General features: G+C 51.0%; 1 protein-coding gene across 12 annotated transcripts in view; it reads left to right on the top strand.

The window, feature by feature from the left end:
- Positions 1 to 13671, top strand: part of ZDHHC3 (zDHHC palmitoyltransferase 3) — a 59734-nt gene that overhangs the window by 21972 nt on the left and 24091 nt on the right. For all 12 annotated transcript variants that reach the window (XM_060630783.3, XM_060630786.3, XM_060630780.3 and 9 more), the window contains one exon: positions 12375 to 12499. In XM_060630783.3, coding sequence (XP_060486766.2) covers positions 12375 to 12499 — 125 coding nt within the window. The remainder of the gene's footprint in view (positions 1 to 12374; positions 12500 to 13671) is intronic.

The raw sequence follows: 13671 nt of genomic DNA, 5'->3' as shown, positions 1-13671 counted from the left end.
GCCTTCGCTTGAGCAGCTCTAGGGGATTATTGGTGCCATTTAGTAAATGGGAACATCTAGGAGAACAGATTTTGGAGAGAAATCAAAGCTTCTGTTCTGGCCAACTGTGTATTACACATAAGCAGAGATGCCGGGTAAGCAGTAGGTAGCCAGGTGGAGGTTCAGGATCAGACAGCAGGTTTGAGGTCATTGGTGTCTAGAAGGCATGTGAGTCAGGGAACTGGATGTCAGGAGGAGGGCAGCTGGAAGGCTTCTGCCCTGGCATTCACGCCTGTGTCCTTTTACCCCATATTGACTTGCGTGGCCTCTCCAGGGATCTCCCCGGTGTAGCCCCTTGCACTTGGATGCAGGAGCGAATAGCTCGCATGGCTGCCGATCCCAAATGAATGAGAACCAAAGACTATTCCCCAGACACCAGTCTGCTGCTCATTCGGGTGTTTCGCTAGTGGCCCCAAAGAAAACTGGGCCCCAAAATGAAGCAACTCGAACGTGTCCTAAATACACGCCCCATCTCACCTGCCTTTCCCCTCCCAGCACATGACATGTTATGCAAAACCCGGTGTGTACAGAGAGAGTGGGAGGCCCTGGGGCCGAGTTGGGAGCCTAGATCTCACACTGAAAACAGATCAACCGGGGGCTCCTTGCTAACACTGCAGGGGGAGTCTGTTTTTAGAAAGGTGTCACTGAGGGGTCTAAGGAGTTCCCTAACAGGATTACAATGTTTTGTATCTCAGGAATTCGTGTTGTATATGGTCCTGCAGGAGAACCTATATGCAAAGGTTATAAACAACATATAACGACGTATGCATTGTTTCCCATTTGGGTTTGTTAGTATTGCTGGGTTATAATTAAAGACAAAAAGTCTCTCACAGTCTTCCGCAAACAGTTAACAGACCACTTCCAGCTTTGAAATTCTTCCTGCAGTTGTAACAATTGTAGTTGAACAGTTGCAACCACCCCCAGCTTTCTGGACCATTTAGCAATCATTTCCTCCAACACAGTAGGAAATGGGTCCACGGAGAGCTTGAGCAGAAAAGGGAAGAGGGAAATGGTGCACAAAGGTGTGAATGGCCGCCTTGGAGGTGAGGTTCCCATGGGAAATGGGGTAAAAAGGACAGGCCTGGAAGGAGAGAGAAAGAGGCCAAAGGGGCCTCACTTGGCAGGGGTGCTGGCCTAGAGGTCACAGGGTGTGGGCAGAGCACAAGTCAGATCGGTGTTTGGTATCTGGTGCCCTCTCCTTGCTCGCTCTGAGAGGATGTGATGTCATCAAGGAGCTTTTTGTGTTCCTGAAACACTTAAGAGGTCCAGAGAGGCTCTGAGTGCCTGCACTCAGAAACTCTTATCTTGGTGCCGGTCTCCCTCCCCGCCCCACCCCACCCTCCAATTTCATCACTTTTTCCTTTCCCTTTGCAAATCCATTTCAGTGCCTCATCCTGTGAGCTTCTTCAGGAATCCTGAGGGATTCCTGTTAACATTTAGATCTGGGACATTGTCTGTTTCCCGGAAGCTGCTTAAGCCTGGAAGGCATAGCTTGTCTCTTTCTGTCCTGGCTGCCAGGAAGCTCAAAGCTAAGCGCTTCACAATCTCGCAATAATTGTGTAAACCCTTTTGGTCATTTACTAACTAATCGTTTACTAACCTCATTATAAACTGTCTCAAATCTGAGGGGCCCCTGGGTGGCTCAGTCAGTTAAGCATCTGGCTTCAGGTCAGGTCATAATCTCGCAATTCATGAGTTCAAGCCGCTCGTCATTGGGTTCTCCGCTATCAGCACAGAGCCTGCTTGGGATCCCCTGTCTCCTTCCCTCTCTGCTCCTCTCCCCTCAAAAATAAACAAACATTAAAAAAAATTTATTTGATTTTAATTTTTGTTAATGTTTATTTTTGGCACAGAGAGAGGCAGAGCATGAGCGGGGAAGGGGCAGAGAGGGAGGGAGACACAGAATCCAAAGCAGGCTCCAGGCTCTGAGCCGTCAGCACAGAGCCTGATGCTGGGCTCGAACTTACGGACCGCGAGATCATGACCTGAGCCGAAGTCAGACACTTAACCCACCGAGCCACCCAGGCGCCCCTAAAAAAAAGTTTTTTTAATTATCTCAAATCTGAGATTTGACAAAGGAGGCCTATAAATCAATTTAACTACATTGTTAAGGAAAAGAAAATTCATCAGTCTGCCGCTGCCTCTCCCTCCCTTTGAGTCCCGTCTTGTGAACACCTTGTTGTAGACAGACCTCGCGTGACTATCCCAGACCACTGCAGGCCACTGATTTCGGTTTCAGCTGCCGAAACCCATCCATGGATATCAGGATCCATTGTGCAGTTCGTGTGTTCCCTCCTGGAGCCTCTCTCGGCGACGTTATCGATCGCATGTTGCGTGTAGAGTCAGTTAGCAAGTACAGTAAAACCTTGTGTGCTAGCGTAATTCATTCCGGGAACATGCTTGTAATCCAAAGCACTCGCATATGGAAGCGAGTTTCAAGAACTGTTGGCTCAGTTGTGATCATGCAACGTTCAGCATCACATACCACTCATATTGCAAGACATCGCTCATTTATCAAGTTAAAATTTATTAAAGATGTTTGCTCATCTTGCGGGACGCTCGCTGAAGAAGTTACTGGCCATCCGAGGTTTGATGTATTTACTTGGACCAGCGGCGCGACGGCATGGTGGCAGGCCCGCAGAAACAGAGGAGGAATAGCACCGGGCCCTCCCCCCAGCATGCCGGGTGAGGGTGGAGGTACTGACCCGTTCCCCAGGTCAGGGGACTTGCCAGATCGGGTTAATTCGAGCCCACTGCTACATCCTCCCTCATGCCAGGCAACATCTCATAGCTGTCACGGAGCAACTTAAAAACACCCCCTGAAAAATCTTTCGGGCCCCAGAGAGAAGCGAGTGACCCATTTAGGGATTACCTACCTCCACCTTTCTGTGAAGGAGACAGGTGGCCTGTGACACAGGCCTGAGGCTGGTCACCATGTTCCTGGCAGAGCTGATGGAGAGAGAGTTTCTGCCTGGGCAGCAGGTGTGCTCACATCTCCATCCCAGGGCCCCTGTAACACTTTAGGCAAGTTTCATCCCTGTTGCTTCAAATACATGAGGATATTGAGGCCTTAGATTTGTTGGTATTTCTTTGGAAGTTTCTCTGTTGCTTTTTTTTTTTTAATGTTTATTTATTTATTTTGAAAGAGAGAGCACAAATGGGGAGGGGCAGAGAGAGAGAGAGAGAGAGAGAGAGAGAGAATTCCAAGCAGGCTCCATGCTCTCGGCACAGAGCCCACCTCGGTGCTTGATCTCATGAACCACAAGATCATGACCTGAGCTGAAATCAAGAGGCGGACCCTTTACTGACGAAGCCCCCCAGTCACCCCTCTGTGACTTTTCATCATGTCCTTTTTACGCCATTATGTTGTCCTAGATGCTTACTGAAACGGGCCTGCTTCAGTTTTTGAGAGAGAAAACATATGCACACACGTGCACGTGCACAGGGGGAGGGCAGAGAGACAGAGAGAGAGAGGGAGAAGCCCAAGCAGGTTCCTTGCTGTCAGTGTAGAGCCTGATGCAGGGCTCGATCTCATGAGCCATGAGATCATGACCTGAGCATAAATCAAAGAGTTTGACCCTTAACCACCTGAGCCACCCAGGTGCCCTGATACAGGCCTGTTTCAGTCTTTTTTTTTTTTTTTAAATTTTTTTTTTAACATTTATTTATTTTTGAGACAGGGAGAGACAGAGCATGAACTGGGGAGGGTCAGAGAGAGGGAGACACAGAATCCGAAGCAGGCTCCAGGCTCGGAGCTGTCAGCACAGAGCCCGACGCGGGGCTAGAACTCACGGACCGCGAGATCATGACCTGAGCCGAAGTCGGCCACTCAACCGACTGAGCCACCCAGGCGCCCCAGGCCTGTTTCAGTGTTAATGGTAACATGCTAATACAGTTGTTGACAGAATAATATTATGGCATCAGGGCAGTTTGAAAAAGCCTCTTCAGAGCTCTTAACAGCAATGTCTGATAAATACATACGTTGTCTTCTGATGGAGGTGAGGGCTCTAGACTTGGATTGCCTGGGTCTGAATCCTGGTTCTGCCATCTGTTAGCCATATGACCTTGGGAAGTTGCTTAATTTCTTTGCTTTAGTTATCTCATCTGTAAAATGGGTAATAACAGTCTCTGCCTCACAGGTTTATTGGCGGAATTAACTGACAAAATACAGTAAAGCACGTGGAACTGTGTCTGGCATAGAGCACTCCATAAATGTCTGTTGTATCATCGTTATCATTCAGCTTGGTTTGTTGAATACATGCTCCGTGGCAGGCCCTGGGCAATTCACTGGGGCTGCAAGTTGAAAGACATTGTCTCTATCCTCCAGGAATTTATAGCTGTGTAGGAGAGATCAGTGTGTACTTAAACGATAGGTGTTGAGCCCAATAAATACAGGCTGGAACAGCACAAAAGCCAAGTGATGGCTTCTCTCTTGGGTGTGGCCTGGGGCCATGAGGAGGAAGGCAGAGGAGGTGATCCCTGAGTGGGTTTTGGCTCCGGTACAAGAGGCAAACAGGCTGGGCAGAGGTGCTGATGTGAGTCCCCGGGGGTACAAGGTGAAAGTCTCGGAGAGCATGGTGCCTTTGGGAAGCTGCAGGTGGTGCACAGCCGGGGGACTGCTGGGGCAGGGACAGAGGGAGACCCTGGGTCAGTGGTCTAAGGCCGCGTTGTGGTGGCCCTGCTCGAGCCCTGACCGGGAGCCCGGACCCTGGGCCAGGGGAAGGCTCTGCGAAGCCTGTGAAGGTGTCCAGGCAGGGAGAATAGTATGATCAGATTCCCATTTTAGAAAGTTTACTCTGAGAAATAGGAGAATAGGCCGGGGTGGGAGGTGACTCTAACATCTGGGGCGCGTGAGGATGGGCCGGAACAAAGGCTGTGACAGCGGCTTGGAGGGGAGGATATGGGATTCGAGGCACGGTTTGGGACAAGAGTAACCTGGTGGAGTAGGAGGGGTAAGGGGTAAGCGAGGGTAGATAGAGGCGCCACGGGCCAGGGAAGTGAGAATGGGAGGGGCGGTTTGGAGCGAAAGGAATGGGTTCAGTTCTAGCATGTTGAATCTGGGGGGTCGGTTTTCCTCGGTTTTAATGTCTCTTGAACAACCAGGTGGAGATGTCTGCAGCTCGAAAAGAGGCCTGAGTTGGTGCCCACGATTGGGCTTCACCACTGGGTGTGATGGGGGAGGACTGTCAGCAGGGGGCGGGGTGCAGAATGAGCAGGGGACAGGGCTGTTGGGGGATCCCTGAGGAACACCGGGGTCCAGCATGGGTAACAGCCCAAGGGAGAGCAAGAGGCAGGGGGACACCCAGAGGGAGCAGAGCCGCCTCAGGAGAGAGTGACAGAAGGAGGGACTGGTGGTCACGGGAGATCCAAGGGAGTTGAGGGCCTAGAACCGACCTTTGGGTTTGGCCACAGGGAGTTGCTCAGTGACCTGGTGACAGGTGTTCCTGGTGTGAAGATGACAGGCACCGGAGAGCAGTGAAGCAGAGTCAGGGAGGGATAGTAGAGGCGGAAATGCACACGAACTCGACAAGCTTAGCTGTGAGGGGTGGGAGGGCCCAGAGTGTGCGCACAACATGAGGGAGAAGCTTTGAGCTAAAAGTCTGGGGCCCCTGAGGGCCAGGATTGGCTGGGACCCTCACCCTCCAAGCTGGTGGTTTATCCCAGCTGCCTCAGTTTTCTCTGAAATAGAAAAGGGAGTAGGTGGGGGTTGAGGAAAGTATTGGAAGTTTGGGCTAGCCACTAAGGGGAATGATTGACAGAATCGTATCACACCTCCCTGCCCCAGATTTAAACGGATTCCACTGCGGGACCAAACATATATTTGAGGAACGTCTGAGTATCATGGGCCTATAAATTCTTTAGTGTCTTTAGCTTGCTGTGTGCACAGAGAAAAGACTGGAAGGATATGCTCCCAAATGTTGATTATACAGATCTCTGGGCGATACAATCAAAGGGTGGGTTTTTCCCTTTTAATTTTCTCGTCTCTTTTTTTTTAATCATGAAGAAGTATGACTGTGGGAATGAGGGGGGGGTGGAAATCGGTACATTGTGGTCTGCCAGGCTGCAGTAGCCTGGGAGCCTCAAGACAGCCCTGTGAGATGCGTAAGGACGGGGGGGTGGGCGGTTCTCAGTAACACAGGCGTCACAACATTGGCAGAAATGTCTCAGCAGGCCTACCGACTCCCTGCCGTCTGTCCAGAATGGTACAGAACGAAATTCCTTACCATGAACTAATCACAGGAAGTTCTGAAGTCTGTGGAGATAGCACAGGAGAGAAAAGGAAGGAAGGAAGGAAGGAAGGAAGGAAGGAAGGAAGGAAAGGGGAAAGGAAGGGAAGGGAAGAAAGGAAAAGACGTTGGAGGCAAAGGCAGGAAAGCACCTGTGTCACAGGATCCTCTGTCTCAGGGACTGGCCCAGCTGGCCTCTGGGTCTGAAAGATGGACTTGCTGGGCAGATGGGGTCTTGCCTGGAAGGGAATGAGCCTTCTAGGGGATTTATGTAAATAGAGTCCTGCTGGAGGGGACAGGCTTTTAAAAAAGCTGAACTGTGGGGCACGTGGGTGGCAGTTGAGCATCTGACTGTGAGCTCAGGTCATGATCTCACAGTTCGTGAGTTCGAGCCCCGCGTCGGGCTCTGTGCTGACGGCTGGGAGCCCCGGAGCCTGCTTCGGATTCTGTGTCCCCCTGTCTCTCTGCCCCTACTTTTCCCCACGTAGACCTTTACGTGGGGCCTCCTGAGGTTTACAGCAAATTCTGGGACCTTAAAAACTGGATGGGGGGGAAAATAGCGACCTGAGCCTTCATTTAGGAAAACTCTGCCCCATTGATTTATCTCCTTGGGCAGACGATGTTCCTTAGGGCTTGTCCTTTGTGCATGAGGAGTGACATCCAGTTGTGGTTTTGTGCCTTCAGGATTCATACAAGTTCACACGATTGCCCAGACTCAATGACCTTTTGCATTAAAGAGCATTAATGTGGCCTTTTGGGCTTTTGTGGGGCCCTCTCTGCCTGGGCCAGAGCCCTTCCCAATCCCCTTTTATTTTTTTAAAGGGTTAAGAACATTTTTTTAAGTTTATTTATTTATTTTGAGAGAGAGAGAGACAGCATAAGTGGGAGAGGGGCAGAGAGAGGCGGGGAGAGAGAGAGAATCTCAAGCAGGCTCCAAGCTGTCAGTACAGAGCCTGATGCAGGGGTTTGAACCCACAAAGCCGCAAGATCGTGACCTGAGCCAAAACCAAGAGTCGGACGCTTTAACTGACTGAAGCTACCCAGGCACCCTCCTTCTGGATCCTCTTTCAAAGTCCAGTCATCTGGGTGGTCGGGGTCCAGCTTTGCCCTTGTAAAGACTTCCAGACCCTAGTGCCTCAGGGCAGGGCCTCAGATATCTCAAGATGAGATGGTCACAGCGTTTTGAATATAAAATTCAGTTAAGTTGGGCATATTTCTACTTTGGGTAGTTCCTTCCTGAGGTACATTTTTATGCTTGTATTTTTTTTAAAAAAATTTTTAGTGTTTATTTTTGAGAGAAAGAGAGAGAAAGACAGCAAGGGAGGGGCAGAGAGAGAGGGAGACAGATGATCCGAAGCAGGCTCTGTGCTGAGATCAGAGAACCCGACTTGGGGCTCAAACTCGCTAACCATGAGATCGTACCTGAGCCGAAGTTGGACACTTACCCGACTGAGCCACCCAGGCGCCCCTTGCCTGTATTCTTAATGAGTTTCTTTCTAATTGCAGAAGCCACATGTTCATATTAGAACATTTAAGAAATATAGTCACGAAAATGCAAATAACCTGTGATCTGACTATGTGAGATATCCATTAATAATTTGGCACATGTCTTTGTCTTTATATATATATATACAGCTGACCCTTGAACAATGTGGTATGAACTGCACGGGTCCACTTATACACGAATTTTTTTGATAAGAACAGTCCAGTACTGGCAATGTGTTTTCTCTTCCTTATGATTTTCTTAACATTTTCTTTCCTCTAGCTTTATTGTAAGAATATAGTGTAGGATACAAATAATGTACAATATATGTGTGAGTTGACTACTCACGTTTTTGGTATTCTGGTCAACAGGAGGCTATTAGCAGTTAAGTTTCAGGTGAGTCAAAAGCTATATGTGGATTTTTGGCTGCACGGACCCCTCAGCCCTGCATTATTCAAGTGTCAACTGGGTATCAGATCTGTTCCAGGATGCGTTATATGCCATATACTCTTTGGAAGTCTATGTGTGCCTTTAGCCATCTGTCATAGATGTTCTCCATGCTGATAGCTGTATACTTTTATAGCATATTTAATGTCTAGAAGGATGTCCTGTATGGCATTATACATATCACAGAGTCCTCACCTATCAAAGTTTGTTTGCTTTTAAAGTTTCTTTTTTTTTTTTTTTAATGTTTTTATTCATTTTTGAGAGAGAGAGACAGAGCCCAGTGGGGAAGGGGCAGGGAGAGGGGGAGACAGAGAATCTGAAGTAGGCTCCAGGCTCTGAGCTGTCAGCATAGGGCCTGACATGGGCCTCAAACTCACGAACCGTGAGATCATGACCTGAGCCAAAGTCAGACGCCCAACCGACTGAGCCACCCAGTGCCCCTGCTTTTAAAATTTCTATCATAGGCTTTTCTGGCATCTGACGGTGTTTTGCAGACTAGGTGGGGTTTTTTCCTACTTTTTTAAAAAAAATTGTAATGAAACATATGACACAGTTGAAAGGGCATGAAGGATAATACAATGATATGATAATATGATATCTCCACGCCCCCAGCCTCATACATAAAACATTACAAAGGCGGTTTAACCTCTTTGTTTCCCCACCCCACCCCCACTTTTCCTCTCCCAGCCTCCCCACCACCGTGGAGGTGACTGTTACTCTGAATCACATGTAGTTTTCAGCATCTTGGTGCCCATAGTGCCTGTGTATCAGGATCCACATTTCTAGAAGTTTCTTCTCAGGACCTCATCTCTGTCCCAAAGTCCTGAGCCTCCACCAATGAGAAGAGCATTCATGTGGATGAGCATGCCTTTGGCTTTTCTGGGCTCGTACTTGTCTGTTGCCCCATTGGCCTCAGGCAGACCAGTGGGGAAGCACAGCACCGTTCCTAGTGACATGTCGGCCACATGCTGCCCATCTCGAGTGTAAGCGGGTCCTTAACGAGACAGGAGAGCAGAGAAAGAGCTGGTGACGGAATGGTCAGCAGGGGAAAGTTGGGGGGGCGGGGCGCCAGCAAAGAGCCATATGAGGAGTGGGGTGAGGGGCGGGAGGAGAGGGTGCATGCTGGCTGGAGACCCCAGAGAGGCACCCGAGGCCCTCTTTGAGACAACTTGCAAGTCTTCCCATAATTGAACTGTGGTCCTGAGTTTTTTCCTCCGCTGCCTGGGAGACACCCCTGCGCGTGCCCTCTGGCTCCGGTGCTTCTGCTCTATCCGTCATCCTCTGGACAGGCCACCTCTGGTCACTGCTTGGACTGCCTCCGTCCCCAGGTGCCCCTGTCCTGCTACGTCCACCAGGATCCTCCTGGCCTTCCCGCCTCCCCTAGCTCCTGATGCACCAGTGGCCGTGGCTTTGGCCGGGTGCTCGGCCTCCTTGCTGTGTCTGGGCATCTGGGCATCCGCCCCAGCAGCTGTTTGGGACCCAGGCCCCCATCACTTCCGTGCACTTTCCCACAATGCTCAGTGTGGTGTAGACTTTCAGGAGAGGGTCGGTACTTGATTTGTCTTTGCAGTTTCCATAGCTAGGGTCTTTGTCCCCGTGAGTCATTTTTGTAGCAAAAGACAAAACTCCAGCTCCTTGGTCTGTACTGCTTCTTCAGTGGCTCTTCCTATCCCAGAATTTCTCCTTCGTGGGAAAGGTGCTGACACCCCGTCTTCCTCCCCTCTAACCCGGGAACCCCTCGCTTGGCCTGTTACAGTCCGTCAGCCCTGAAATCCCCACCTACCCACCTACCCACCCTAGCCGACCACACTGCCCCTCACCCGGGCCCCTTTGGGACTCGGGCATGGCCCCCAGTTCTGTGGTCAGATGTTGCGTCAACTTCCCTGATGGTGGTGTCCCATGGGCGCCCACTGATGAGCACGGCCTCCTGTCACCTAGACCTTAGGTGGGGGGTGTGGAGCAGTCCCATCCCAGAGCCATGACTCGACCCAGTGTCAGGCCCGGTTCTTGATAGGGAGCTGGGCCACGCTGCTGGAGCCCCCCAGGCTGGCACCCTGAGCCCCCTTCTTTCTTGTCCTGCTTGCTTTCACTGCTCCTTTCACCCCGTGCTAAAACTGATAGACCTTTTCCAGGCTAGAGGCTCTGGTGCTGAATGAGGTAGACCCATCATGGAGCTCCTGGTCTAGCAGAGTAATTCTCAGCCCTGCTGAGCGCTTTGTAAAAATGCGGGTGTCCAGGCACCCTGACAGTTTTGTGTGGTAACCCCGCATTAGAGTCGAGGCATCCGGAGGTTGTTACAGGCACAGTGTTGCGTCCAACACCCGGCCAAGAACACAGGCTACCTGCCTCGGTCTGTTTGGGCTGTTGCAACAAGCTACCAGAGACGGGCTAGCTTATAAACAAGAGAAAGTTATAATTCTCGCAGCTCTATAGGCTGGGAAGTCCAAGATCACCGTGCTGGCAGATTTAGCCTCTGGGGGAGGGCCCACTTCCTGGTTCGCAGACGGCCATCTTCTCGCTGTGTCCTCACATGGCAGAAGGGGTGAGGGAGCTCTCAGCAGTCACTATAAGGGCGCTAAGGCCCAGGCGCAAGGGCTCCACCCTAGTGACCCGACCACCTCCCCGAGGCCCCACCTCCCAATAGCACACACTGAGGGTTAGGAATTTGGGAGACACATTCGGTCCCTTGTTGTGCCCTGTGCCGAGCACTCTCTCTCAAGCTGGCCCCCTGTCCATCTGTCCAGCTTCTCCTCTGCCTACCCTGGATTCCACCATGCCGATTTTCTCACCAGCCCCCAGACGGGCTGGGCTCACTCTCACCTTTTTGTCTTTACTTATGCCCCTCCTCTGGCCAGAATCCCTCTCCTCCCTCAGGACTACCTGGCATGTCTTAGGACCACCCTTAAGCCTCACCTCTTGAGAGGCGTCTGGGTGGCACAGTCAGTTAAGCATCCAGCTTCGGCTCAGGTCATGATCTCGCAGTTCGTGGGTCCGAGCCCTGCGTCAGGTTCTGTGCTGACAGCTCAGAGCCTGGAGCCTGCTTCGGATTCTGTGTCTGCCTCTCTGCCCCTCCCCCACTCGTGTTCTCTTTCTCTCTCTCTCTCTCTCTCTCTCTCTCTCTCTCTCAAAAATAAATAAACTTAAAAAAAAACAAAACACCTCATCTCTTGAAACCTCTCTGGTTCCCTGGCTGGTCGGTACCTATTCCTCTGTGCTCTCTCAACACAGCTGTCTTCTAGCATCGTTAGCCTCCAAGAGACCAAGGGCCTACTGGGACAGAGACCTGGTTTGCTACCTGAATCCATAGCAGTGAGCACTGGAGCACGGGCCGAGCACCGAGTAGGCCCCTGGCGAAGACTGGTCATCGAGACCCTGCGTCGGCCTGGACACCGCCCGCTTTCCTTCTGCTTGGACAGGCACACGGGCCCCAGTAGACGCTGGTGGCACTTTGGGTCTGCTGTTGGCTCCACCGGAGGTGTTCACAGCTAGAACAAAAGGCAGAGCACTCACGAGCGCACGAAAGGGTGGGATGGCAAGCGGGAGGGCACGTCGGGTCAGAAAGCAAGTCAGAGATCCGAGGGCCATGGTTCACAGTTGCTTTTGGATTCACAAGAACCAAATGTAGATCACCGGTGCTTCCTAACAATTGTACTGGTAAGAGAATAAAATAAAACAATTCTAGTTTAAGCAGGAGCCAGTGACATTCAGAGCTGCAGACTTTGATCTGGAAAAACCGAGCTGTGGGGGTGTGAAGCCCGTTAGTAAAACTTCGCAAAGGCCCAAGGTGTTACTGGGAAATTTTAACGTAGACCAGACGGGAATGGGCGAGTCAAATCCCAACTGTAGTATTTACACAGGAAAGAATGGATTCAGTGAAAACCACGTCACTGAGATGAAAGCAGAAAGATCGTTAGGAACAGCCTGTCCACTGGGGAAAATCATTTACTTTTCCACAGGAAACCTCATTGTCCATAAGTATCCATCGGTGTTGGCGTGATTCTGAACAGAGTCCACGTGTTGTTGGGATGAGACTGTCCTGTCCGTGTGTGTGTGTGTGTGTGTGTGTGTGTGTGTGTGTGTGTGTTTAGCTGCTGCTTCCAGGTGACCACCTCCACCACGGGGCGTCAAAACCGATGGAATCCCTAGCCCAGCCCTGACCCCTATCCTCTTTCTCACAGGGCGCGGTGCCCAAAGGAAACGCCACTAAAGAATTCATCGAGAGTTTACAGCTGAAGCCCGGGCAGGTGGTGTACAAGTGTCCCAAATGCTGCAGCATTAAGCCCGACCGAGCCCACCACTGCAGGTACGCGTGCGCCCCGACCCCCTCCTCCCGACCTGGGCTCGCTTCCTCCCCTCCCCCACCTCTCACCTGCTCTGGAGTAGCACCCCCCACCCCACCCCGCCACCTGCTTCCGGAGCGGGTGCCGTCAGCAGCAAGACTTCTGGACGTGACTCTCCCTCCCCATCTCCGTGAGCTCACTAGATGGGAAAGGGCGTTTGGTTTGGGCTCAGGACACCTGTCCTAAGACTTGACTCTCCCACAGTGATGAAGCGCCCTGCCCTGACACTCAAACACCCTTGACTGTCTCCGCCTGTTTCCGGATCTATACGATTGAGGGGGTTTCTCCTCTTTCTACCTCACAGCTTTATTAATTAAGGGCACAGGAGACAAAGCTTTAGAAAATCGTTCTGTGAGTGTCTAATAGGTGGGCCCCATTCGCTTAAATTTTAGCAAAGGGGTTGTCCTTGAATGAAGGCTTCTCTTTAAAACAAAACTTCGGGCGCCTGGGTGGCTCAGTCGGTTGAGCGGCTGACTTCGGTTCAGGTCACGATCTCGCGGTTCATGAGTTCAGGCCCCACATTGTGGAGCCTGCTTTGGATCCTCTGTCCCCCTCTCTCTCTGCCCTTCCCCAGCTTGTGCTCTCTCTCAAAAATAAATTAACTTGAAAAAAAAAAAAAAAAAAAAGGAGAAACTTCTAGGGGCTCCTGGGTGGTTTGGTTGGTTGAGTGTCTGCTCTTGGTCTCAGGTCTTGATCTTGGGGTCGTGAGTTCGAGCCCCAAGTTGGATGCCGCGCTGAGCATGAAGCCTACTTGGGGAAAAAACAAAAACAAAGCAAAACAAAACAAACAAACACCACACAACAACCTTCTAGAGGTTGTGACAATTGTAGAATTCGGCCCCGAGAGCCATCTCCCCATCTCCTCTGTGGTGATTTTTCCCTTTGGTTTTCAGATTTCTTCATTGTTTTGAGTCTTCTCAACAAGAAGACATCTAGCTGAAAACTGCATTTTATCATTACAAGGGAACTTTAAATGATAAATTACAGAAATGCAAACGTGTCATTTGGTCCCTTTTTCGGACTGGTGTGTGTTTGGGGCGGGAGGGTCGCACCGAGGTCACACAGCTGGTGAGTACCAGAGACCGGATTGGCTCCCAGTGTCTGCGGCTCCGGTTGGGGGGCTCTTTCCACTAGA

The sequence above is a fragment of the Panthera onca genome, chromosome A2 (assembly GCF_046562875.1).
Source record: "Panthera onca isolate mPanOnc1 chromosome A2, mPanOnc1 haplotype 2, whole genome shotgun sequence".
Lineage (NCBI taxonomy): Eukaryota > Metazoa > Chordata > Mammalia > Carnivora > Felidae > Panthera > Panthera onca.
The sequence above is the reverse complement of the archived record's forward strand: the minus strand, read 5'-3'. Positions and strand labels throughout refer to the sequence as shown.